The sequence below is a fragment of the Hesperophylax consimilis genome, chromosome 4 (genome assembly GCF_061612785.1).
Source record: "Hesperophylax consimilis isolate HC1 chromosome 4, BYU_Hcon_1.0, whole genome shotgun sequence".
NCBI lineage: Eukaryota > Metazoa > Arthropoda > Insecta > Trichoptera > Limnephilidae > Hesperophylax > Hesperophylax consimilis.
This window is the reverse complement of record NC_142839.1, coordinates 23,899,507-23,926,651: the sequence shown is the minus strand read 5'-3', so window position 1 is coordinate 23,926,651 and position 27,145 is coordinate 23,899,507. Positions and strand designations below refer to the sequence as shown.

The window sequence follows — 27,145 nt, the reverse complement described above, 5'->3', positions numbered from 1 at the left end:
TCAGGTTATTTTATTTAAGTTTCCTTCCAACACAAGTATGTAATGGGTGTGATATCTGGGTCAATCTTATGATATATCCATGACCAGGGGGTATAACTCCGATTGAAAATTGGAACCGAAATATTGTGACGTCATATGATTGCCTAACTATATCCACCAATGAAAAACTCTGAAAGTCTATGGAATAAACTTTCAGAGTTTTTCATTGGTGTATTGTATAATAAGTAGGCTCCGAATGAGAATTGTAATCTCTATATATTGGCATATCTATGGTTTTATACAAAAAGTCTGAAGATATCAATCTAGTGAATGGTTTATTTATGAGAAGGCTTTATTTTATAGATTGTATCTCACCAGATGAATATTATTTTTCATAGACAAAATGATTATTGTCATTTCTCATGCTAGCCCCACTGCAAAATCAATATTTTTAGCATTGGCAATTTAGTCCAGGCGCGTACGACCAACATTTGTGGCGTTGCAACGAGTGGCGGCTCGTGACTTTTGGGAGTAATGGAGTGCTAATCTATATAAATAAAATGTAAATGTTCGGTTTTTTCAAAATCTTAAATGTCTTTGCTTTGAAATTTTGACACAATGTTGCATTTGAGTACGCATATGTTTTTATATACCTATATTATATAGATGTCACCTGTAAAACAGCTCCAACTGTTGGACGTAATAGCAAAATGCGCTATTGTTTCTTTATCTTCATAGACAGACTAAGCTATAGCAACACGTGGTGGGGTACAGCTAGAATTAAAATAAAATGGTATTATTGATGTTGTAGCCGAAAACGTTTTTAATTATTATTTTTTTGATAAATTAATGTTTTAAAGACAAGATTTTATTTATGCATAGCACAAAGGATAACAATTATTTTTATAAGCAATAATTGTTCGCCTGAAACACTCATCCACATTGAAAAAATCTCCTGATAAAAAATACATGACGCCAACGGGACTCGAACACTTATCAAACACTCATCCACATTCGAGTCCCTGTAGTCATGTATTTTTTATCAGGAGATTTTTTCAATGTGGATGAGTGTTTCAAGCGAACAATTATTGCTTATAAAAATAATTGAAAACGTTTTTGTTTTTTTTTTTCAATAATTCGATTTTTTGTATGAAGATTTTCAGGAAATCTGTACAGTGCACTGCCAAACTGAAATTTCCTAAAAAATCTTCATACAAAAAATTAAATTTTCGAAAAAAAAAACTTTTCAGACTACAACAACATCAATAATGCAAATAATTATAAGCAATAATTAGTCATCTGAAATACTAATACAAATTGAAAATATCTCCCGAGTAATAATAAATGCCACCAACGGGAATTGAACCCGTACCTTCTGATGTCCGGTCAGGTGCTCTGTATCCACTGAGCTATGTCGGCTTATTTCCAACCCGCCAAATGATTCAATATGTACTAGTACCTCAATCAACAATTACTGCTTATTATATTTAATATAAATAGCATAGTTAATTAATAAGATAGCTCAGTGGATACAGAGCACCTAGTATTTCGAATGACTAATTATTGCTTATAATTATTTGTTATCCTTTATGCTATGCATAAAACCTTGTCTTATAAACGTTAGTTTATTATTAAAAAAAAATAATTATCAATAATGCAATTTTATTTAATATTAGCACTTTAGTACACCCAAAAGTCACGAGCCACCACTGATTGCAACAGTTGTGTGCTTCAAAATCCATTGCAATATATGGAGGTACACACACGAGGCTACGTGACACTAGGGAGACTTTAAATTTGTATTGATTTTGAAATAGTTGCTACTGTAGTAGCAACTAAAGTTTCTTGTGTGCAGGGGTCCTTACTATACTACTGCACGTTGAGCATTGTTTTTGGATTTACGGAAATTGGATGAATTTATAAATATTTTTAAATACATTAGTGATGTTGATTTAAGTTATTGTGTGAGTGGACGTTCATAAGCTATGTATTTTCATGCTCGACGGTTTGAAGCTCGATCGAACACGTTGAGTTGGAACTATGCTCATTGTTGCATACATACGCTGACCCGTTGGCTCGATATCGAACGAAAAAGCATAGAGCACGACAGTACACACATTGAGACATGTTCGAATGAGCATAAAGCTATTACGAGCACTGTTAAAAGCATGAACGAGCGTGGGTACGGGCCACTAGACCAATTTCATTTTCATCGTATTATGCTGAAAATATATGCCATTAGATTAACTAAGACTAAGGACGGGTTGTTCCGGAGAATTTGAACAATTCATCAAATTTCAACGTTGATTTTCAAGTTCTGTGAAAGATTTTTTCAAGTGCTGTATTAATTTCAGTTTTGTCAAGCAACTAGCCTATAATGATATCGTCGCTGTGAAATCAAACCGGCATATCTGCAAAATGCTTGTTTTTCACCAGAGCGCTTTAAAGATTTCGCATATGATATTTTCCTTTTTACGTCCGTTTGGTTCACCTCAATGCCACCTTATGAATGAATAAAATTTAGACGAATACTGCTTATTGAAGTAGTAGTTGCAAATAAATCGAAAATTGCTTAAATTAAGAGTAAAATGCAGATATGCCAGTATGGCTTTAAAATCAGTGTAATATTTGCATTTGTGTCACAGTGGCTTCTTCTTTTGGAACCTGTTTAAGGTATAAAAAAAGACAATGTTGTCAATGAAAAAATAATTTATTGCTTCACAATTTTTTTTATAAACAATTAACATAATACTGCTCTTTCCTTTGCTGGTAACTTCAAAGTTTCCCAATCGTTTATGGAAATCTGAATTGACGGTATTATCCCGGCGGTAACTAACTTTAGGATACCATTTTTCTTCTTCTCATCAATAGTCTCTTGGAATAAGCGTGCATCAGAACAGGATTCACGCTCCCATTGCCCCGTTTATTCCTTTTCTTCGCCTCCTCCCAGGCATGTGATCCGTAGGAGGTTTTGAAGTAAAAGTTGCCGTCGTAAATGAGACAAACGTCACACTGATCTTTCTTGAGTGTGAAAGTTTGTATGACTTGAAAAAACCTCTGTACTGGTAGTAGCTGATTCCTGCAAGGTTTGACTCCTTTCTTTCTGTTATATTAGATAATCTCTGTGATCGGCGATAGATTTTCCACCATCGATATACTCCCGAGAACTTTGAGATCTGTAGTAATGACTAGGAACACTTGCGTTTACATTTGTGGCAAGGAGGCTTCATGCTTCGTTGGTTCACTCTTCCACGGGTTTTAGACTCGTATTCCTCACCGCAGTTTCGCATCTTTCAGTTTGCTAAAGTTTTTTTTTTAAATTTGCCTATTATAATTTATTTTTTTAACCGGGAGAAATTTTACCCGGGTCAGACATTTTGGCATATATGCCGGTTTGTTTTAGTTGAGGCTGCTATAAACGCTTTTGTTAAGTGCAAACCGGATTATCTGCCAATAAGTCATATTTGGTAGTAATAAAAATGTACTATTGTGAGATAATCCAGTTTTACTTACATGATGGACGCATTTCCCCCTTGAAAGTTTTGAAGCAACTGGCGTATTGCGGAATAGGTCTGTCTTCTGCTAAAAAAAATGGCGATTCACGCGTAAATGCATACCGGCCCAACGCCATCTGACAGATTTTTATTCAACTATACGACATGCCGGTTCGACATAAAAATAGAAGGGAAAAAAAGAAATTTTTTGACACCAATAACTCAAAATCTCCATTTTTGCATATATGCCGGTTTGATTTCACAGCGACGATATAATAACAGAACTTGAATAGGACTTTCACAGAACCCTAAAATGAATGTTGAAATTTGATGAATTGTTCAAATTCTCCGAAACAACCCGTCCTAAGAAATGTGTTCCATAACAAAAACAATAAAGCTAGCACCAACTAATAATATGATACATAATAACTGCTGTAAGGTACCGAATTTATTTTATGATGTTTGGTTCTAAAAACAGATCTTTTCATTTTACAGTGTTATTAAATTTGTTTGTGGTGGGATTATTATTATGTAGCACTTTGATAGAAAATCTAGATAGCACAACTTCTGCAACAATTTACTATACTAGTCCCAGCGAGAGATCGTATGTGACTCATGGTTCAAGTATTTTTGGTTTTTTTCGTTTACAAAAAAAAAGCATGAGAAGGAAGACGACGAACGTAAGAGCTTTCGCTGGAACTAGTTCAAACATTTCCTTATAGATTGTATGTAGTCTCAAAAGGTATTTTTCCGTGTAAATTTGGAATGTAATTAAGTCGACTAATATTAAGACTTTAATGTTTGGGGTATAAATTCTGTTTTTTAATATTTTGTAGGTAGATAAACTTTATAAAATTAAACATTTGATTTTACCTTCATAATATGAAAGTAAAATACTAACTTTAATGTTTCTGTATTTCAACTTTTGTTTTATTTCTAGTCAACAAATTGAGCAGCAGCGCAAATTTAGCTCACAAATGAATCTAGATTGTTCTAAAATTTGCTTGAGTATTCAATACCTTTTAATTTTTCGGTTCTTATTTATAGTTTCTTGTCTAGCACTGTCATTCAGAATACATGACTCTCTGTAATCTGCCGCTCGATTAGCCGCTGTTGTTTTTACTAGTTGAAAGCACAAAATCAAGCTCTATAATTCGCCAGTATTCGTATGTCAAATTCATTACTCCGCCACATACCTAGCGCCAAGCTTTGTACACCAACGCGACGGGCTGGGTTATCTTACTCTTTCACACTCAGTTACCATACTGCCATCTAGCTTACTCTCGCTGACCAGTTAACTAGACACCAGACTTAGTTATTGTTGCTTTAGAACATTCCGGTTAGTCCTAGTTCGGTGTATTCTAGCAACTGTCACATGTTTTTGATTTGTTTGCCACGTTCTTTGTTTGAATAAATTTAGTCTTGTCGCAAGCGCAAGCAAACCTTAGCGGTTTTTACCTGTTTTAATTTTTAGCATATTTTGTATGTCTTCGCTAATTGGACACTTGCTCGGTTTTTGGGGTAGCGGATTAGTGAGAGATTACTGTATTAACATGAACAGAATTTTTAAACTTAAATTGCTGCAAATTTTACTGTTTTATTTTTATAATGATTCTTGCATTACAGATTATGAATGATTACGGTTGCAGTAAGCAAAGTTATGCACTGATGCATCCCATATGTTCTGAGATTGGTAGATATGAAACTAATATATGCATCTTTTCTATATTAGTTAAACAAAGAAAGCGATCCAATAAAATATAGGAAAAAGCGACTATATTATTGTTAAAATGTTTTTTTATTTGTAAGTACATAAATAAATTTTGACGTTGTCTGAACAAATTTTTGTAGTTTGTTGAAAGTATAATATGAAAAAAACAATTTATATGTGTGTTTGGGATTGTTGAATTAATTAAAGTTCATTTAACAATTTGCCATTGTGATTTCTTTATAAATGTATTCTGCATCTGCCATTCATTCCGATTTCCTTCTATATTCATCCATTATTTAAGTTTTTTGCATTGCTTGTCTTCGTTTTCATCTTTTTTCTCCATAACCTTTTCCTTCTTGTTGACTGTTCCACTTGGTATGTTTTCAAATCTGTAAACAATAGAAATTTGTTTTTTCAAACTGTAATTCAAGCCTAAAAGCAAGCCCCACACGAGACTTTAGTTGTGGCAACAGTCACGTGCATCAAAATCCGTAACGGTATATATTATGGAGGTGCGCACACAAGCGACGCGACACTAGGGAGACTTTCTGAATTTCGAAATAATTACCAGCTGTCGCCGCAACTTAAGTCTCACATCTGGGGGCTGACTTATACTCAGAAAAGGAGTACTTTAAAGTGATGTAATTTTCCCCTCCTGATTTTGTATCGAGTTGCAGTTGATTGATTTTGAGCAGTTTTTTTCCCTGGGTTGATACCGAAAGCTCTACACTACAGGCTGAACGAGCTATAATGAAAGTCGCCGATGAAAATATAAATTTCTTGGCACTGCACTAATCTTGTAGCAAAAAAGTGCTTGTTGAAAATTGTCAACTTCCATGCCAGAAAACTTGTCATTACATCTTTAATCTTCAGAAAGGTGGTGAATCATAAATTTTAGCTCATAGAACAACTCTACATGATTACATAATTTCATTGTTTTTAGGTATGAAGCTGTGAACATAGCATCGTTTTTAGGTATGCACATCTAAAAACTGTTTCCACACAAGTGTTACTGCAGTACATATTTCATTTCATATGGACCCAAACTCTAGAAAAAATATATACCTAATTTCAAAAACGCCCTGTGCAAAACAATAATATTGTACAGGCATCATCTGTTCAGTAACACCAACCCAAGTTCATGTAACGAGTGATTGCATAAATTCGTACATACGTAAAAAAAAAAAAAAATTATGAAATCTCTAAGTAAAATTTTCCACCGAATTTTTCTATATCAAACATCTACTTTCGAAAAGCACTTGCTTTTGCGCATTTTGTAAATTACAACTTCTTGTAAATTTAAACTCTTGGTATGCACGGTAAGTTTAATATTTAAGTTTATCACCGCTGTAGAGTATTAAATTTGACTTTGTGAAATTCTAGTTATGTTAAGGTCTATGGAATGCATTACTTACATAACTCGTGGTAATATAGTAGTCCCAGAGAGAGGTCCTGTGTATATACGTGATTGACAAAAAGTCTTCCTTCTCACACGTCTATCGTGGATTACACACTTCTTGTATGAAGACAAGATACTAGAATGATGACGTCACATACAACCTCTCTCTGTGACTACTATACTGTAGTTCTGTTGTACCCATGCTCACCTAATGATAATATTCACAGCGCAGATTAATTATCTTTTTCAATTCGTAAAGCGTGTCTCCTGTGACACTGTTTGCATAAACATTGAACCAAATGTTTGCGCAAACATGCATAATGGGCATGGCTGTACACATTATTGTATGCAGACGCAGAAAACAGTGTAGCTGGAGATACGGCTTAAAAAGAACAAGTGAAACATTAAATTAGGTTTCTTGCTTACCGTTTCATTTTGAATGCTTTTTCTTTCTCTTTTTCTTTTTCTTTCTCTTTCTCTTCTTTAACTTGTTTTGCTTTAGCTTTAAAACTAAGAACATATCTTTTCACCATGTCAACCTTGTCTGTTTCTGGCGGAAACATTTTTAGTCTCCACAATTCTCTCTCCTTCTGCCACCGCCGTTGATATTCAAAAGCAAGTATTAAGTACATGTTAGCTTTGCCCTCCTGAAATCAAAATTATAATGTTCTTTCTCTAATTAATTTCTCGTCCGTTGCTTCTAAATTTCGAATCCTGCGTAATGAAATGCAAATGTGTTATTAAGAGTTGGAACTCAAAGACTTCTTTTGCAGTACAGTGGAGTTTTAATTCCTCATTCCTCCGGCCTATTCTGTCAATATCCGCTTTACAATAAAATCCAAATAAATGGAATATTTCTGAACGTATCCGAAAACTGTTTTTGAATGGTGATGAAATATGCTTTCAAATTTTATTATCTCTGAATAGAATAAAATAAAGTCGCTATCCACTTCTGTCTGTTTGTGCGACCAGTTCTAAAACACTATGCAACAGATTTTGATAGGGTTTTCACTATCACTTAGAGAATTTCTTCCGGAAGGCTTATATATATAATAAATGCATATTATATATATCAAAAGTAGAGAAAAGTCGAGCAACGCCCACATCAGCTAGTTAGAAATAAACTTGTTTTTTTATTTTCAAATTTTGAATGAAAACATTAAAAATAAACCTAATTTTTTTATCGCTTCATATAAAAATAAATAAAAAAATCTAACTCTGATTAGTTTTTTTCAAATTGCCGTCGGAACCTTTGGTTTCATAAAGGTGCACATTTTAATTCTACTATGGTTAACTTCTAGATTTGAATATAAAGCGGTTTTGTCATCACTGTTTAGATCATATTTCTCACCACAACAGTAAAATCGATTGAGATCATATGAGTTGTTCCTAAAAGTAAATGCAAATATTAAAAACGCGTTGCAATGATGGATTATTTTTGTGGCCATGTACATCTAACGATCCGTTTGCAACTATAGAAAGACGGGTAGTATGTAGGCTTTTATAGAAACCGTAATTAGGTTACATGGTTACAAATAATTTATAATTTCTTCATCACAATTGATTATTAATGTTTGTATTTACCCAGATCTTTACTTTGCTTATTTACAAAGTTAGCAGATTTTATTTCCTTTTATATAGAACTTCAATTACAATTTTTTTTATTAGCAGAATATAGAGAATCGTTTTTTTATTACGTGAAAGGATTTACAAAAAATTTATATTTTTATAATCACCATAAACTGCCACGGAACCTGTTCATACTTATAATAGTCAGAAGAGACTATATATCCATAATATGCTCCAGTGCGACAGGGTAATGTTCGTTCCCATTTCAATTTTCCCATTGCAAAGTGTCACTATCCAAAATTATTTTTTTTCTATATAAGAAACCTGATTCGATTTGAAAATGAGAAGAATTTTATAAATCAATAAAAATTACAAATCACTTGTCTGGCTGTTCTATAATTCGAATATGGACTGCAATTTTAAGATTTATTTGAATAATATTTATTGGTAGTTGCCTACCTGCATCGTACCAATCATACTGACCAGTTTGTAATATAATATGCCTATAAATATTTTTTATTTTAATCAAATTTAAAATAATGTGAAGAAGGGAGAAGTCTTCACAAAACTTTTACCTTGTCCACTATTTTTTTTTTTTTGTCAGGGTTAAATCTTCCACACAGGAAAAACTAAACCCTTCCACACACTTTTCCACAAATGATCATCTAGTCCAGGGCTTCCCTAACTGTGAGTCGCGACGCCCCGGGGCGCCGCGGGATCATCCCAGGGGCGTCGTGAGGCAATCTTTATAGCGAGAATATCGTTCCATCAGCACTGCAGCGTTAAGGGTTTTATTAACGTTTGCGACATCATACTTGTGTGAGACAGGTTTCTCTGCAGTTGCAGTCATTAAGAATAAGTACAGATCAAAAATAAATTTAGAGGCAGAGACGAGAGTGGCGATTTCGAAACTTCAACCTCGTTTTGATAAACTATGCTCAGAAAAGCAAGTGCATCCTTCTCATTAATACCAAAGAAAAAAATTGCTTCTTTATCTTTTTTGTTTGCTTCCATTTTATTTATGTTGTGTTCTTTATTTTCTAATAAAAAATTTAGATACTATTTGGAGTTTTTCTGACAAATTGCTATTAGGTAACATACCAATACTACGTGGCCCGTTCAGGGGGGGCTTCAAAATACTACGCTTGGTACAAATGAGCGGCGGGGGGCTTAGATTTTTATTCACTGGGGGGGGGGGGCGTCGCAAAAATATGGCAACTTCCCAAGGGCGTCACAGTTGAAAAAAGTTTGGGAAGCCCTGATCTAGTCAATCAACATTATGCAAGTGCATTATATAAGCAAAATAAATACAAAACAATACAAGAACTACACGTCATCTCACCAGAGATCAAATGGGAAAATAATTCACTGACTCCAGATATTTTCATATCAGAGGGTTCGCTCGGTAGAACTTCTAACAGGGCCTATAAATCCTACTGATCCATCAGCATAAATATTTAAAAAATCTTTTGTTATTTTATTTATTTTTTAGATACAAATAATTAGTTATCCTACATGAGTATTCAAAATGACCGAATTTTGCATCTTAATATATAAATTTTTTGATAGATCTAATACACCTAAATTTTTAATGAGAGAGCTAGGTATAATGCCAGTAGCCGAAATAACGAATGGTAATATTTTTATAGTCTGAGAATGCCAAATTCTTTTTATTTAATTTCCTAAATCTGTGTATTTTCTTTTTTTTTCATTAACAGATTTTTTAATATTACAGGAATTTTGAATAGCGACATCAATGATATAAGTTATTTTTTTAATTTTGTCATGTAAAACTATATCAGGTCTATTATGACTAATCGTTCGGTCTGTTAGTATAGTTTTATCATAATATATTTTATAAAATTCGTTTTCTAAAAATGAATTTGGTTCGTATTCATAATATGGTACTACATTACGGCAGTCAATGAAGTTATGTTTAATTTCCAAACTTTGGTGAATTATTTTGAAAACTTGATTGTGCCTAAATGTATACTCGGACGGTGCTAATATAGAACATCCCGATATAATATGTTTTACAGTTTCCGGAAAAGCCAAACATTTTCTACACAAATCATCAATTTGATTTGTATCTTTGATTATATGCTTCCTATAATCTTTAGTATTAATAGTAGAGCTATAATACAATGTTTATTATTTATAGTAGAGCTCGACAAACTAAATAATGCACTTTTCTCTTTGCGTACGGCGCAGCTTTGCCGAAGTAATTTGGAAATCCAGAATGGTCATTGGTGATTTTTCTTGATTGACCCAGCCTCTTACCAAAACCGGTTTCTGCACATCTACCATCAGAGTATTCTCTTGTTGGCCAGTCTAGTAATAAACATATTTTTAGTTAGTTTTGTTAACCTGAAGTCCAGTTAGTACTTTTAAAAATTTTGAAGGCTATGCATGCAACTGCGGTGATTTCTTGCCTCTGGTGAATATGTGTACAACTGTAATAGTTTTTCAGAAACCTCATGTGCCGTTCAAATTAGGGGTTAACAAGCTTACATTGGCGACACCATATATGATCAGACCATGCCTTACTTCTAAGTAACTATCACATAATTTCTTCACGGGGCCAGGTACGGGAGAGGATGGTACGATAGTACTTGCTTCGTTCGCATCCATACCTTCTTATTGTGACATGACTCCAAAGATATTAGAAGAACGAGATATGCTATGTTGGCCGCCGGACCGTAGGCGGAGTACTACCTAATTAGGGTACTTTGAATACTACCGGGACGTGTACGCACAGAAATCTGTTCTATTAGTGCGGATACCTTAGCGTAAGCGTGCAGTAGTATTGGTGAACAAAACCGTCGACACTGGGCAAAACAATTCCACACAGTATGAACTGCTCATAGCACATCTCGTTCTTCTAATATCTTTGCATGACTCCCAAATATTTGATACACTAAAGTCGGGCCTAGACTTCTTAAAAATAATAATTATCACCCGGTAGATGTAAATAAAGTCAATCTGTTGTGTTGTTACTCGGCCTGAATTGCACCTGCCGAGTACTCGACTGATGTGATCAGTACAGTTAGCACTCGGTATAATAAATAGCAGGCAAGCTTTCTGTCAGCAAGTCAGTACAAAAATACTAATCTAATATGAATCCCGATTCACAATATTTCGCAGGGCTTACCCCAAGCCAAACTGCATCCGACTGTGGCGTTAGTAAAAACTTGCTATTTTAGGCTTCGGGTATTATCGGCAAGACCCAGAGCAGACTGCTCCAATTATACCTGCACAGGACCAGTCCCGGTACCAGTATAATATTAAATAAAGAGTGAAATGCAGAGTTTCCACATCTCACAGGAAGTCTTATTGATAAAAAGATGGGACGGATGGTTGATTGACAAGATATTGGTTATATTTTTGTACTTTTTTTTATTTTGTATGACAAGTTTTTAAAAGTTGAAATGCCAGAAGAAACCCAGTTGTTGATGAGCTTGCTTAGAAGTTACTGTAGATGTTGTCGTTAAAACTGCATCTGTTAAAAACAAAAACACTTTTATTAGTTTACAGATAAATAAAACATTCATATAAAAAACTGGAAATGAGGTTTATACATAGACATATGAATATTAGGTAGACCTGCCCTAAGTGATTAAAAGCGTATTATCCCCACTCCCCATACCGGTTCCATTGAGCCGGCTGGGCTCGCGTACGGCCTCAAGTGATATTTGAAAACGTGACGTCATCATTCTTGTGCGAACTATGGTCGAGGCATCATCGGTTCATTTTACGAAATAACACGGCAAAATGTTTACTTGTACTATGAAAACTGGTAAAAATAGATGCGAAAAAAGAGAATAAACCCAATTGTCGTATTACATTCCATATATAAGCATTATTTTATTTTATTTTAAGCATATTCACATCGTATAATATGAATCAGTTGTTACTATCACATCGAGAAACGTCTGGACGCGAAACACAAAGCTGGTTGGTTGCTGGGAAGTAAATTATGAACATTTATAAAAGTGTCTTAACTAAATACTCTGAAACTAACTACGACTCTGAATATAGAAGCTGCCTTACTTTGCCGAATTTGGACTTCGCAAATTTGTTCATAACGTGGCGAGTAATTTGCGCTCCCATGTAAAAATGTCTATTCATTCAAAGCAGATTTTACTTTTAAGAAGTAAATGGTGATATTATAATGCGAGATGCCTATTTACTGTCAGATTGATTTATTGACGAATCACAGTCATCTTCACTCCCTTCGTTCTTCAACAGTTGATTTTACCCCTCGCCTTTATCTTCTCGTCTATTAATTCCTATGTCTGTGGGTTTATAGAAAGGTAAAGGTGCTGCTAAATCAACTAGTTAAAATAATGTGCTTAATTGAAATTTTATGGCACAGTGCCATAATAATACCAAAGTTACTAGAGAAAACATGTGGGTGAGAAAATCGATAGGCAAACGTACACCTTACAATGCAAAAACTGAAAATACTGTGATTGTTGAATAATGAGAAAAGGGCATAAGAATGAAAAATGTATGGAGACTTAGTGCCAGCAGTTGAATATCAACTTTTTGGTGTGGAGAATCCAAGATAATATCCCCAAAACAAAGCTAGGCCTTTCCCAAATAATAGGAAAAATAGCTTCATTCCGGGTTGGCATTGACCACCTGCTGATTATATAACGTAAAATAATACTCAACTAACCTTATGGACTTCATCATGGATGCAGCGAGATGGTGCGGAAATATAGTTCTGAAAAATAGAATAACAAATTTTTAAAAATTTACCAAAAAGTAAAATTATGTAAATGAGGGGGGGGGGGGGACTGTTCAGAATTTAACTTACAAATGCTGTTGTCTGAAGAAACCAATAAAAATCGAAACGAAAGTGTGTAACGTGGGTTTGACACTAGAAGATTGTTAACATTGGCAAGTAAGTTTCTACATATGTAAATATATATGTAAGTCATTAACACTTAGTTATAGGCCCAGTCGAAGACAGTAGTTATAGGCCCAGTCGAAGACAGTAGTTATAGGCCTTAGTCGTAAGTCACTAGATATAAGTCTCGGAAGTCACTAGTTTTAAGTCGGTAGTTCTAGTATAAATTATTTAAGACAAATATTTGTACAGCGCCCTTGAGGTGATTTTTCACGAAAACGGCGATATATAAATTAGCCAAATATTATTATTGAAAGCTCGCTTTGTTTGACATGTGCTTTCAGAAAAGTTGTGTTTGATGCTATTGGAGAATAGTCGCAGTTGTGGACTGTCAAAAACGCGAACATAACACTTGACCAGCAATACATTCGATCAAGGCCAAACTATTTTGAAATAGTTTGTCGCGACCCATTAAAATATTTTTAGGTTAACAGCGTGTCATGAACAAGAGAAGCGGGGTGCGGTTTTGCAAAGAAAAATATTAATTTACCAAAAAGAAAAACCTGTTGTAAGGAACAAACGTAATATTATAATCAATTTTATTTCACCGGCGAAGTGCCTGCAAGATTATTGTAAAATGAAAATACACTATAAGAGAACGGGTCGGTTAGCGGGAAAAATCACTAGCAAGTGCGCCGAAGACAGAAAAGATCAATAATCTGAATGAAAGTGAAGCCAGGCTTACGTCTAGCTAAATGATTGCCTAGTAAAAATAGCCATTGACAGCACCAGACACGCTAGTCGTAGAAACATACACGTGTTACGGAAACTTCCAAACACGCAAAAATGGAGAATTCACGCGTAGCTTTCACAAATTATGTTATGATATTCGGAATAGCACTTAGATAAGCAAAAATGTACAGTACCTTAGTCTATTTGGACCTTGCACGCATCTTCCTGCGTTTACGCTTCAACCTCCGCATACGCTTCTTACGCCACTAAAAACGAGAAAACAGAAAACATGTTAATGGAAACACCGGGTAATGTTTTGATAACACTAAACGATTATTATTTTAGCTGCGGTCGACGAGTTTAAAACGCAATAAATACCTTAGCCCTCATATTCTTTTAGCTCCAAGTTATTAGCTTGAAGTCAAAAGAAACCTGCAGTCGAGCTGATGGCGAGAATATAAGTGAAAGAATATTTTGCGAACTCTCTATATGCCGAGAATGGAATATAGAGAAACGGAAATAGCTAAACTGTGTTGCCGTTGAAAAAAATAAAACTATTTGAATAAATAAGTACCTGGTGTACATATATTGCTGTTAGGAATAAATTTTACTGAATTTTTTTTTATCATACAATGCAGTGCAAGATAGTGAGTTTTTTTAAAAGTTTCATGACAAATTTTAAAAATGGGACAGTGAACCTTAGATCGTAAGCAGTTCCAGAAAAATATATGGTAAGTGGGCGGTAAAAAAGGGAAACATGGTACGATCAATATTATAAATCCAAACTTCTGTCTTGTTTAAAAAATGTTTTTTCAACCGTTAGTGACCAAAGTTTAGTCACCAAACGGTCGGAAAACCGAAATGTTTTTACCTCTAGAAACTAAACATAAGAGTACAAAAATCGAAATAGATTTCCCATAATATTTGTGCTAATTCAGTATTTTTCAGTTTTATATTATTATTAAAAATACCTTTTTTGTGACTCTGTCTATAACTCCGGTTCAATGAAGTCTAAAACTTTTGCTTTGAATTTAAGTCATCATTTTCAAAATTGGATGTGTTTGCTTGGAGAATTGCGATAAAATACCTTCCTATACGTTAATATTCTTAGCAGAAACTTGTTTTCATTGCCTTTCTCAAAATTGGAACTGCAAAATAATTTTTGATGTCTTTCTCTTGTCACTCTCATAATACATCTTGTCATGTTTATTTTACACCCAGTTCAAGAATCAAACCTCGATCAATTGCTTGGAAGGCAGCTATGCTCACCATTGGATTACTAACCATAAAACAACTTCTACTACCAACTATTGTAGAACGGCGCCATAAATTAATTTTATTCACTGAAAATATATTGAATTGTTTGAATGAAAAAATAAATATTCTTCTATGGAAAATATTTTTGTTCTGGAAAAAACAATCGAATTTCGAAAAAACATATTATTTACCTTTTTACTTTACCACTATGGTGAGTGGGTTATTCATGAGGTCATGTAAAATCACCTTCCGAAGTTAATGCACTTTACCCCCGGACAAGCTGAATAAGAAATGGGTATTTCTGAATTTTTTAATGTTCCTTGTTTTTTATTGAACCAAACACCATTATTACCTTTTAAAGGTGGCAATCACTTCGTGATTAAACACATTTTAAATGTAATTTGTACAAAAAATGCTTTGAACACCATTTTATTGAGTATATATAAATAATTTATTAATGTACATAAATAATTTTTTTTTGTATTTTGTTTACATATTTATACAATGAAACGAAGTATTTTTTATTCAAATTACTATTATCATTCAAAAAGTATTTTCCTTCGTGTGAAAAGCGGAAGGATCGGTAGGACATGACTCATAACATGACGGGTTATAAAATTTTACACTTTGTAGCCGGTAACAGCTGTACCCTCAGGAACGACAGGAACACCAACGTAACGCGTAATTGTGTACATATTCGCGCCAAATTAACCTTCTTATCCGGTCCACGTTTATTTTCGAGTTGGAAAATATCGTCAATATTAGGTGAGTAGTAGTACTGTTAATAAAATGGAATTTTTTATCTGTTTATTTTTTAAATCTTTAATTGTTTAAATCAACCATATTATCGTTATCGGACATTGTTTCCTCGGTTCGCGATTGTTGAATGTCAAAGCCGTAAGCAGTTCGATTCGACACAGTGCTACCAACAATTCTTTTTGCGTCTATTGTGTACACTTTCACTGCGGCGATTTCTATCGATTATTCGTAATAATTAATAGTTTATATCATTGCGCGTACAAAATAAACATTGCCTGAAGTTCTGCTGTGGGAAAATAAATAATTCACAATAATCAATTACGTGAACGCGTGGTGTGGTTTTTTGATAGCCTGGATTCCCGTAAAGATGTCGCCCAGTACATTTGACTGTTATGAATTTTCGACACACTTTATTTGGATGCTAAGAACTTTAATCGACATCACCGATTAAATTGATTTCAGCGGTTAGTTCATAATGGTTACCACACGTAAGACATCAGACAGTAAGGTTATCGCTATGGATGATTCTACCGGCCGCGGCGGGGTTGCAGCGCCTCCGAGGACTATGATAGAAGAAGTCAACTCTCAGCTAATGTGTGTTTTGTGCCGCGGATATTACATAGACGCCACCACCATCGTCGAGTGCTTGCACTCGTTCTGCCGTAGCTGCATTATAAAACATCTGAAGGTTAAGAGTTACTGCCCTATTTGTGAAATGATGATCAATTCTGCCAAGCCTAACATTAAACCTGACAAGGCCTTACAAGACATTGTCTACAAGTTGGTCCCCGGCCTATTCCAAAGAGAAATGCAACGCCGTCAAGCCTTCTACTCCTCTCGACCAGGTCCCGCCGCCAGTGCTACTCCTGAGCAACGCGGAGAAGACACAGAGAGGATCATCTTCAGCCCCGAGGATGTAATATCCTTCTCGTTAGAGTACATGGACTGCGCGGAACATGAGAGCCAGTCCAGCAGGTCGTCGGAGAGCGGGAGCGAGTCGACTATCAATGAAGCAGGCGCCCCTACAAGGAGGTTTTTACAATGTCCGGCAGTTGTCAATATTTGTCACCTTAAAAAGTTTCTCAGCATGAAATATGACGTAGACGTGTCCAATTTCTTTGTTGATATTCTGTACAAGAGAGTTCCTCTTCCGGATTATTACACCCTGATGGATATAGCCTACATTTACAACTGGAAGAGAAATGAGCCCATGAGATTTTTCTACCAGATATCAGATTTTGGCGCAATAAGGGACCGATTTGGGTTCTTTGGCCTTAAGAGGCCTGGCCTGCATGGGGGCCCCTCTTCCAGTCCTGCTCCCTCGCAGCTCACAGAGGCCGGCTCCGATGCCTCCTCAGGCACGTTCAGTCCTGTGCCTGAAGAGAAGGTCCAATCTGACTTCCCCGACCAGAAGGATAATCGAGTTAAAACTGACAGCAACCTGAAGACCGAGTCAGGGGTCTCTCAAACAGATGCACCTTTCATACAACCATCTTCTTCAATGGATGTTGAGAAATCTCAATTCTTAAATTCTTTTGAGCTCACGGCTAAATGCGGAGTGGGCGCTGGAAAATGCTCCAGCTCGCCCACTAAGGAAGGATCTGAGGCGACTGTAATAGCCAATGTTGAAACTCCATCACCCAAGAAAATGCAAACTGAAAAACTATCCCCGAGTATAAAAATGGAGTTGGATAAAAGTCCCGGCAAACGGAAATCAACATCTGATCAATTGACAGAGGGTAAAAAAATGAAGTTGACTCCTGAAAAGAAAATAAGTGAGATTGTAGTACCCAGTACAACAGCATCCAGTGCACCGGTATCCAGTGCACCAGCATCCAGTGCACCAGCATCCAGTGCACCAGCATCCAGTGCACCAGCATCCAGTACAACAGCATCCTGTACACCAGCACCCTGTACACCAGCATCCACTAAGCCGTCCCCTGCGAGTAGTGTTCCGGCACCCAAAGCAACTGTGGCTGCACTTGCACCACCTCCTACTAAACCTATCTATTCTCTTAGTAATAAAATCAGTTCTGCACCGTTCCCGCCTCCGAGTGCAGTGAAAAGTGCCTCGAAGTCGGAAGTTAAATTTCCCAAACCTGCCTTGAAAACTCCGCCAGCAAGTTGGACCCTGGATAACTTAAGACCCTCACCCGGAACTGTCAAGTCTTCTCCAGTGAAAAGAAAAGTATCCACCGAGCCCACCCCATCACATAGTTCCCCTCAAGTGCAAAAACCTGCTCATGTTCCCAAATTGGAAGAACCCAAAAGTGAGGTGCATCATAGTAAGAATGTTGACATTAAGAATCTATTTAATTTAAACTCCAATGACAGCATTACCTCCACAATGAATATTCTTTCTCCAAAAGTAAACATTCCTCCTAAAGCAAATCCCCCTCCTGCTAAAGCAAATCTTCCTCCCACTAAAGCAAATCTTCCCCCCCCTAAACCCAATCTCCCTTCTCCTAAAGCAAATCTTCCCCCCCCTAAACCGAACCTCCCTTCTCCTAAAGCAAATGTTCCCCCCCCTAAAGTAAATCTCCCCTCGCCTAAAGCTAATCTTCCTCCCACTAAACCTAATCTCCCTGCTTCTAAAGTAAATCTTCCCCCCCCTAAAGTAAGTGTACCGCGGTTACCTAATAAACCTGAAAACATTCAAAAGCCGTCGGAAACTAAGAAAGATGTTACTAAAAATTTTAACCTTCACTCGCCTCGACCTCAGCTAAAATTGCCAAATGCCAAAGCCAAGCCACAAGGTGATCCATTGAAATCTTTATTTCATTCTTGTAATATTAATATACCATCTTCACTATCCATTACACTAACTGACCAAAAAGACCAGAAAACTAATGATACACCCAACGAAAGCAAAGATTCTAAAAACCAATCGCAAGGAAATTGTACTCCTTCCTCTAGTCAAATGCAACCTAACTTTACTGCCAATAATCCCGAGGTTCACAACTATATAGAAATCTTAAAATTACCCGACACTGAGATAACAAGCAAAGTCGTTGAGAAAGGAACTGATGAGAAAAATGGTAAAAGTGCTAAGCCTTCTGATGCATCCGGTGGTAAGGGCCCTGTTCCCAATTTGAAACCAATTTCGGATAACAAAGCTTCTAAAACGCTTCCAATTACGAAACCTCAAACATTTCAGCAAACATTCTTGCAGTCCCTGCAACAGCAGTCTGATAAACCAAAGTATATCAAAACGCGACTAGAATTTCCAAAATCTCTTGCTAGTGGTTCTCCCAAAACCCCCGAAGAAACCTCCTCTTCTGCTGAACCAACAACACCAACGGCACTTTCTCCTTCACTTGTTTCAAAAACAAGTAGCTCGCCAGCTCCTGCGCCGGTCTTAGCCCCCGTCCCCACCCCTCCCCCTGCAAGTGCTCCGCCACCTATTCCTGCTCCTTCTCTAGTTCCCCTCCCTGTTCCCGCAGCCACTCCCGTGGTCCCGGCTAAGTACAAGCCTGTTCCCATGGCGCAGCCCATTCGGAAACCTAACCCCTCGCCACAGCCAAAAGTTGTCAAATCAGACAGCGCTTTGGACTTATCTACTCCCCATCCTGTGAGCCAGTTGGGACCTCAGCAAACCAAAGCTTTAGAGACTATGCAATCCATTACTAATCTTGCCAAGAGACAATCTTATACTCAACGGATGACATCGCCTTCGCAAGTTTTCTCACAAGAGTCTTTTAAAATGAATACGAGTAACCCGTCTCCCATTCGAATACCCGTGCCCCCCCCTCACACAAAACATCTAAAAACTAGTTCATCCACTCAGATATCTGCCACCAACAGCCCCAAGCATTTCCCCGACTATTTTCAAACTTCTAAATCTATAAATTCACGTATTTCAAACAATGGCAGCCCCATTCATAATAGCAAGTCGTCCAGCAGTCAACAGACGCCTGCATCTTATTCTTTAAGCTCTCAAAGGTCGCAGACTCGTTCCCCCAGCTCGTCTCCCAAGTTAGTGATTGCGTGTCCCTCTCCTAAGAGCCAATCTCCCGAAGATAAGCAGTTGATGTCTCCGAGGGGAAGCGATGCGTCGAGTCAATCAAATTTGATTTCAAGCTCTCAGATAACCAGTACAAATCACGCTAACAGAGATTTAGTTTCCAAAGAACCTCCGAAGGTGATGAAGACGCTTAAACCGCAGGCTCCTAGCAAAGGTAATAATTCAGGCAGAGGGGGTGGTCACAAGGGGGCAGCAGGTACCAGTGGGAACAACCCCAGCCTGGCAGAGCAGGTGCAGCTGCTACCCCCGCAGCTGCTGGCGCAGCAGGCCTACCTCCGCCAGCAGCTGGAACTGCAGACCCAACTGGGGCTGCTACCCCCAGGGGCTGCGGCCCAGTGGTATAACAACCCCGTGGCCCGAGCACACTTTGAAAACATCATGAAAAACATGACTCCTCAAATGCCATTTTCAAATAACCATAATGTGAAAGATAATAAATAATGCCTGCATTGTATTAATCGTATATTAAATTTCTGAGAATGATTTTTTGTGTTTTAAAATTAAGATTTCTTTTTATATTCTTAAATTTAGGATACTTGGGATCATAATTTTTCTCAATAAATTCATAATTTGTAACACAATTTACCTATGAAACGCCAGCACATTTTGATTTTGTATTATCGGCATGTTTCTTTCTAAATCATGTTTTTAGGCAGCTAACCTCTTGACGTTGGCTTTAAGAATGACGAATATTGTTGCATTTAACAATATATTATTAATATTTGATGTTTTATCATGTTATTATGGAAAGCCCAATTTAAACAGGCCAGGAAACTGCATAGGATCTTCCAGGGTCATTGTGCAGATTTAAAAAAAAATTTAGAATCATGCAAAATTACTGGTTTGTCTAAATTGCGCTTTAGATTAAGTTATGTGGAAACATTTTTGTTTTAAGATTTTTTTTCTTCAGATTATGTAATTTTATTGGTTCTTGTTCTAAAAGTGATTCAACACTTTTGTCTTGAAGTTAATAACTTAACTGGATTTATAAAAAGATAATATCTGGTATAGTTAACAGGTTTTTGCCATTATTGTCGAGGAAATCCTGGTGTGATTGGAATAGTTTTGTAAATGGTGCGGTTCTACTATCGATAGCTCTGTTGTAACCTCTCTTTGTTTTGCATGGGATTACAATGGGACTGTTAGTGGTATGCCTACACCTATCTTGATGGGTTTGACGAGTCCATTTTTTGATGATAAGTCACATCTTTAAGGATTTTGAATTTAATACATTAACTTAATGATTGACCACTAAAAACATCTTAGATTTTATAAAAAATATTGTGTCTTACAATAATTTTGTAATTTGTTAAAAAACAGATTTTCTTTATATTTTTTTGGTTTTTATTTATTGAAATGTTTTTGAAAACATTATTTTATTTTTTTTTGCATAGATTACTTTCGTATTTCTTTATGCATGTGTCTTATTTTATAAAAAAAAAATAACTGTAATAATTGGGAGTATGCTGTGTAAAGTTTATATAAAAATATATAAATAATTTTATAAGATATTTTTTATTGAGTCCCATATCTTACCTAAAACTTGATGGTGCCCTTGATTCCCTTTGAATAAGCTTGTTATTTTCCCGCAATGATGGCAGCCTGGACTCAAATACAATTATGGTAACAATTGGATAATTTATACAGTGCTATTTTAGTCTTCATTTCTGCAGTGAATTTATTAAAACAACATTTTAAACTTAGCTTAAAAATTCAGCTTGATTCTCTTGTTGAGTTTCAGTGGCAGGGTTATTTAATAGTGAAAGATTTCAGTCTGTATGCATATTGGTAGATACTACCAGTACTGCCCTGGTGATAGACCACCATTTAGAATTCGAGCTTGCTTGAAATGACACTAGCCGTGTTTGCTGATCAGATCTGAATAGTCAGCACTTCCCAACTGTCCTCTTCCTATTTCCCAACTCCCTTCAGCCTTACAATATATCCCAATTAGGGATGCCATAATCTCACTGGCTTCGGGCTAAATAAATGTTTCAATATTTGATTTCAAATTTAAATTTTTATTTTTATATATATTGATTCTCTAGAGCAGGGGTCTCCAAACTTTTCAGCCGGAGGGCTACATTGACTACTCCAGTGAGTTCAGAGGGCCAAAACCGTTTTAATTTCTAGACACCCATATTTTCTGTCCTGGGGGGGGGGGGACAATAGAATTTTCAGGGATGAAAATATAGCTTTATATAACGTAGCTTTGAAGATAATTTTTGATACTCGTTTCTCAGACCTTGATATCATTGCGAATCAAATAAAGATTTTTCAAAAAAATCCTCTCGATATATTCGCGCGATACTTGTGGACGCAATGTATTGGTGCCAAGTACCTCGCCAACGAGCATATTTATTTATTCGCACGAAAAAATTCGCGGAGCTTTCGCCCCTTCTGAGCAAGGTCTTAGCCATTAGCTGTCGCGGGTCCTTGATGACACTGGTCATAAGATGTCGCGGGCCGGATGGAAGACCCTGGCGGGCCGGATACGGCCCGCGGGCCGTAGTTTGGAGACCCCTGCTCTAGAGCATTAATTCAACAAAATCAAAACAAAATTTCATGGAATGGAGAAAAAGCAGACATGTTTATTTTTTTTTAATATTAATTTATTTTTTAATTTTCTATCTATTTCTACTCTTCCTTTCAATTTCTTTTCTTTTTTTGTATATTTTTGATTCTCTGGCGCATTAATTTCACCAAATCAAAAGTAAGATTTCACGGAATGGTTGAAAAGCTTACATGCTTCTATTTTTTTTAATATTTATATATACACATACTTTTTTCTTTTTGCATATTTTTTAATTCCCTATTTGTATTTTTTTTTTGCTTATTTTTATTCTCTATTTTCTTTTAATCTCCTTTCTTTCTTTTATCTATTTTTCATTCTCTAGCTTATTAATTTCATCTAAATAAAAAGTAAAATTTCAATTTGATAAACTCACACGTCAATAATTTTTTTAATCTATTGCTATTTTAGAATTATCATGTTTGAATATTCTTTTAGTATATTCTCTACGTTTGTATTATTTAAAATATATAGTTAGCAACTTCTTATGTCAACCGAGAAAACTTTTCAAATTATTTATAAAGTGCAATAATTAAGTAAAAGTCAATACACTAGACAAAACAAGAATCGCATTTAATAAATCTGCCTATTTCCGACTGTCCTAAAACAGGTAATCTCCTAGTTGGACAGCCAAAGATCACTGTAATATGTCATGTTTTTTAAAAATTAATAAATAAATATCTTACCTCACATTTCAAATTAAAATGAAAACAATGCGCTAAATAAATAAATAACAGAAAAGTATACTAAGTAGGAGTATATATCTGAAATATGTGTAAAAAACCAGTTTATAAAATTGCAAGCATTTTAATGTTGTGAACTTGGATTTTGCAAAATATACATTTCACTTGCTCTGGAAATCAAATAATTTATCGTAATCCTTGAACTTTTGAGAAAATAAATAAGGGTACTCAAAACAGAAGTAATCAAAGCGGTGTGGTAAATAATGGTTAATCTCTAATACATTATTTAGTAATACTAAAATTAAATAACTCTTAACTAAATAAAATGTCTATATTTCAGATTAAAATGGCCACTCTCCAGGCAACCCTCCCTTTCCGCGTCCGAAAGAACGCACCCTTGAGCTTCTATTCTTCGAAAGTTGAGAATGCTGAACAGAAACCCATCGAAGTCGTCCGGAAGGAGCACATAGTTCCTGTGTACTCTCCAAAAGTGAAGAAACTAGTTACACTGGACAGTGATGATGAAAACATGGACATTAGCAATACACGGGAGCGCAGACTAAAGAAGAGGCCTTTTGTTAATGCAAAGGAAAGTGACTACGGTACCGAAACTAGTGACTCAGGTAACAATGCTTTTAATATTTACACGATAGATTTTTCACCAGGGCTGTCATTGGATATGTGGCGATGTCTTCTGGTTCCACACTGTGTCTTCCCAGGTATCTGAGCCTTATTCCCAGCAGAGCGGGACATTGGCACCATAGGTGAATTGGAGTCTCTTCCTCCTCTTCACATTTCCTACAGATGTTGGTGTTTTCCACTCCCAGTTGCATGTGTCTCCTGAGATGGCAGTGTCCCGTTAATAGTCCTACCAGTTCCCTCAGTGAGTTTCTGTCCATATCGAGTAGTTGCCTGGTTCGGTTAGGGTCCGGTCCGTTTATGAGTACTTTAGATTGCCTCATTCCGGGTGCCTTCTTCCATTCCTTCCAGTGTTGGGATTTGACCCACCTCTTGATATGTAGTTTGGTGTGGCAAGCTGCTACTCTTACGGCCGGCTCGGATCCCGCAAGTGGTGCTTTCGCCCCTTTCCTTGCTAGTTCGTCAGCCCGCTCGTTGTCCTCAATACCTTTATGTCCTGGTACCCAGAGCAGGGTTACTTTATTGATGGTCGCCAGTTCTATAAGGATAGTCCTGCATTCCATCACCAGTCTGGAGTCGCATCGGCTACTTTCCAGTGCCATTAAGGCCGCCTGGCTATCCGAACATATATTTATGTTCTTATTTCTGTACCCGATACTCATATTCTCCTGTGCGCAGGCTAAGATGGCTTTCATCTCAGCTTGAAACACAGTGCAGTGCATTCCTAGAGGTATACTGAGTTCCCTCTTAGATCCCTGTAGACAGACCCCGGCCCCTGTTCCTTCCTCCATCTTGGACCCGTCTGTGAACCAGATTAGTTCCTGTTTGGAGTTTGGACCTGGGACCGTGTCCCATTCCTCCCTTGTGGGGTACGTCACTTTAAACAGCTGTCCGAAGAAGTATTCGGCTTGTTTGCCATCCTGCTTCATCCCAGCCGTCGGACTAATTGCCCTCAGTCTTATTCCTATCTCCGTGTGACTGTTTCTGGGCAACTCTCCTCTCCATTGGCCATTGCAATGTAACCTGTAGGCTGCCGCCATCGCCGCCCCCTCTATTTCTATGTTTACTGGGGGTAGGTTCAGCAGCACTCCCATGGCTAGTATTGGAGTGGTTCTCATGGCTCCTGTGATGCTTCTGCATGCAAGTCCCTGTATGTGATTGAGTGTGACCATCACTGTTTTCAGTGTTGTTCTCCTCCACCAGACCAGGGCTGCGTGCATGATCCTTGGTTTTACAACGGCTGTGTAAAGCCATTGCATCATTTTAGGTTTGAGACCCCACGTTCTGCAAAAACCTAGAATCGCCTAGTTGCCCACATTAGAGCACAGGCCTTTCTGCCTACAGTTTCCACCTGGTTTTTCCAGCTCAGTTTGGCATCTATGATGACTCCGAGGTACTTAACCGTGTCAGAGGGTTCTAATTCCTTTCCATAGAAGGTTGGATTGCTTCATCCTTCTAGTTTCCTTTTACGTGTAAAGATTACTAGTTCTGTCTTGTCTGGGTTGACTGACAGTCCTGTTTCTTCACACCATTCTTCCACTGTTGCCAGTGTTGACTGTATAAGGCCTCGGGTTGTGTCTGCATCCCAACACCTTATTATGGTTGCAATGTCATCCGCATACCCTTGCGTATATAGGCCCCTGTTGTTGAGTTTCCGGATGAGGTTGTCCACCACCAGGCTCCACAGCAAGGGTGATAAGACCCCTCCCTGTGGACACCCTCGTGTCACCAGCACTTTGATGCATACCTCACCCCTTGTCACCGTAAGTATCCGGCCTGAGAGCATGTTCCTCAGCCACCTTCTGGTGGTTTTGTCGAGTCCATGTCTTTCTGCCGCTTCATCAATGGATTTAATAGTGGTGCAAACGGTTAACCCTTAAATGCATGATTTATTTATTTTTCTGGAAAAAAATATATTTTGTAGATATTTACATGCATATGAAAGGAAATATAAAGAATTTTATTTTTTTGTAATTTTTTAAAGATATTTGATTAAATAAAAATTGTTGCAGGTTTACAGCACCATGTATTTAATAAAAATTAATATGAACAGTTTACGTATGAAAAAAAAATAAAAAACCTAAAAAAATTTCTCAGAACTAATAAGTGTACCGGAAAAATACGAGTTATTACATATAAGTATTGTATTATTGTATCTACTTACCTAAGAAAATCAAAATAATAACAGCAAAACAAAACTGTAATTCTAACCTCCAACCAATTTTCGAGAATCTTCACTTTGTTAAAGAAAAAGTGACATTTGACATTCGCGAAAGAAAAAAAAAGTGATGCCACTCGATAAAATATATTACCGTGAACTTGATAATTCTAAAACGGCATGCATTAAGTATACACCAAAGAGTTAAAGGTGGTTTGAACGGTATGTTGCCGTTTTGCAACAGTATGCATTTAAGGGTTAAATGCTCCCTCTATATCCAGGAATAACCCTACCGCCAGTTCCCCAGTCGCTTGTGCCTGCTCCAGTTTGGACACCAACCTGTGCAGTGCCGCGTAGACTGACTTACCTGCTTGGTAAGCAAACTGTAACTCGTGGAGAGGCTTCTCTTTCAGTGTCCCGTCCCTTATGTGCCTGTCCATTAGCCTCTCCATTGTCTTCAAAAGAAATGAGGTGAGGCTAATTGGGCGGAATGCACCTGGTTGGTCGTAGTCAGCTCTCCCCGGTTTGGGTATGAACACTACCCTTGTCTTCCGCCATGGTATGGGGATGTATCCGAGGGCACAGCATGCCCTCAGGATCTTCGTCACCGGAAGTAGGATTGTATCTAGGCCCCTCTGTAGAAGTGCCGGAAAGATTCCATCCTCTCCTGCGATTTTAAAAGGGTCAAACCCTCTGCCCATTTAACTCTGGAGGGAGTAACTATTTTAGCCGCAGTGTCCCAGTCCTTACCTTCCCGTGTAACTCGGGCTGGTGGTGGACCGGTGTCATCTGCTTCTAACTTTTTGTAGCCGGGAAAATGTTTCCCCAGCAGTACCTCCAACTCCTCCTCCCAACTGTTGGTAAATCCTCCATCAGCTCTTTTGAATGGGCCTTTTGCTGCCCCTGGGTCTTTTGCAAGAATTTTTTGGATTCTTGCAGTCTGTGGGATGGTTTCCATCTCCCCACAGTATTTCTCCCAGGAGCATGTTTTGGCTTTCTGGATTGCTACCTTGTACTCTTTCTGGTATTGCTTGTGGGCATCCCAGTTTCCTGACTTTTTGGCCTTAATCATAACCGAAAATGGGTTCGTAAGTAGGAGATTTTGAACTTTAAAGCAGTTTTCATAGGCCTTTACATTATTTTTTTCTGGGCTTATAAAAAGACTTATCTAAAAAATACTCGATTATTTCAAAGGCCAAGATGTATTCTACTCGCAATATTTAATTAAAGCATCTGAAACATTTCTAGGCGACCAAATTTTCAAACCAAAAACACATGATTTTGCATTACTACGTATGGCATTGCCTTAATGTT

General features: G+C 37.0%; 1 protein-coding gene and 1 long non-coding RNA gene across 2 annotated transcripts in view; one reads left to right on the top strand and one right to left on the bottom strand.

Moving 5' to 3' along the window:
• Positions 1-11,528: 11,528 nt before the first annotated feature.
• LOC149424396 (uncharacterized) lies at positions 11,529-14,275 on the bottom strand. Its single transcript, XR_016302114.1, has 4 exons — positions 14,118-14,275; positions 13,934-14,005; positions 12,834-12,881; positions 11,529-11,651 (listed from the first exon to the last, which is right to left on the bottom strand). It is a non-coding gene; the product is annotated as an uncharacterized LOC149424396 (long non-coding RNA).
• A 1,661-nt stretch (positions 14,276-15,936) lies between these two features.
• Positions 15,937-27,145, top strand: part of LOC149424395 (uncharacterized) — a 28,069-nt gene continuing 16,860 nt past the window's right edge. Inside the window, exons 1-2 of the mRNA XM_089631063.1 lie at positions 15,937-20,217; positions 23,375-23,657. Of these exons, the coding sequence (XP_089487189.1) occupies positions 16,231-20,217; positions 23,375-23,657 (4,270 nt within the window). The 5' untranslated portion in view covers positions 15,937-16,230. The remainder of the gene's footprint in view (positions 20,218-23,374; positions 23,658-27,145) is intronic.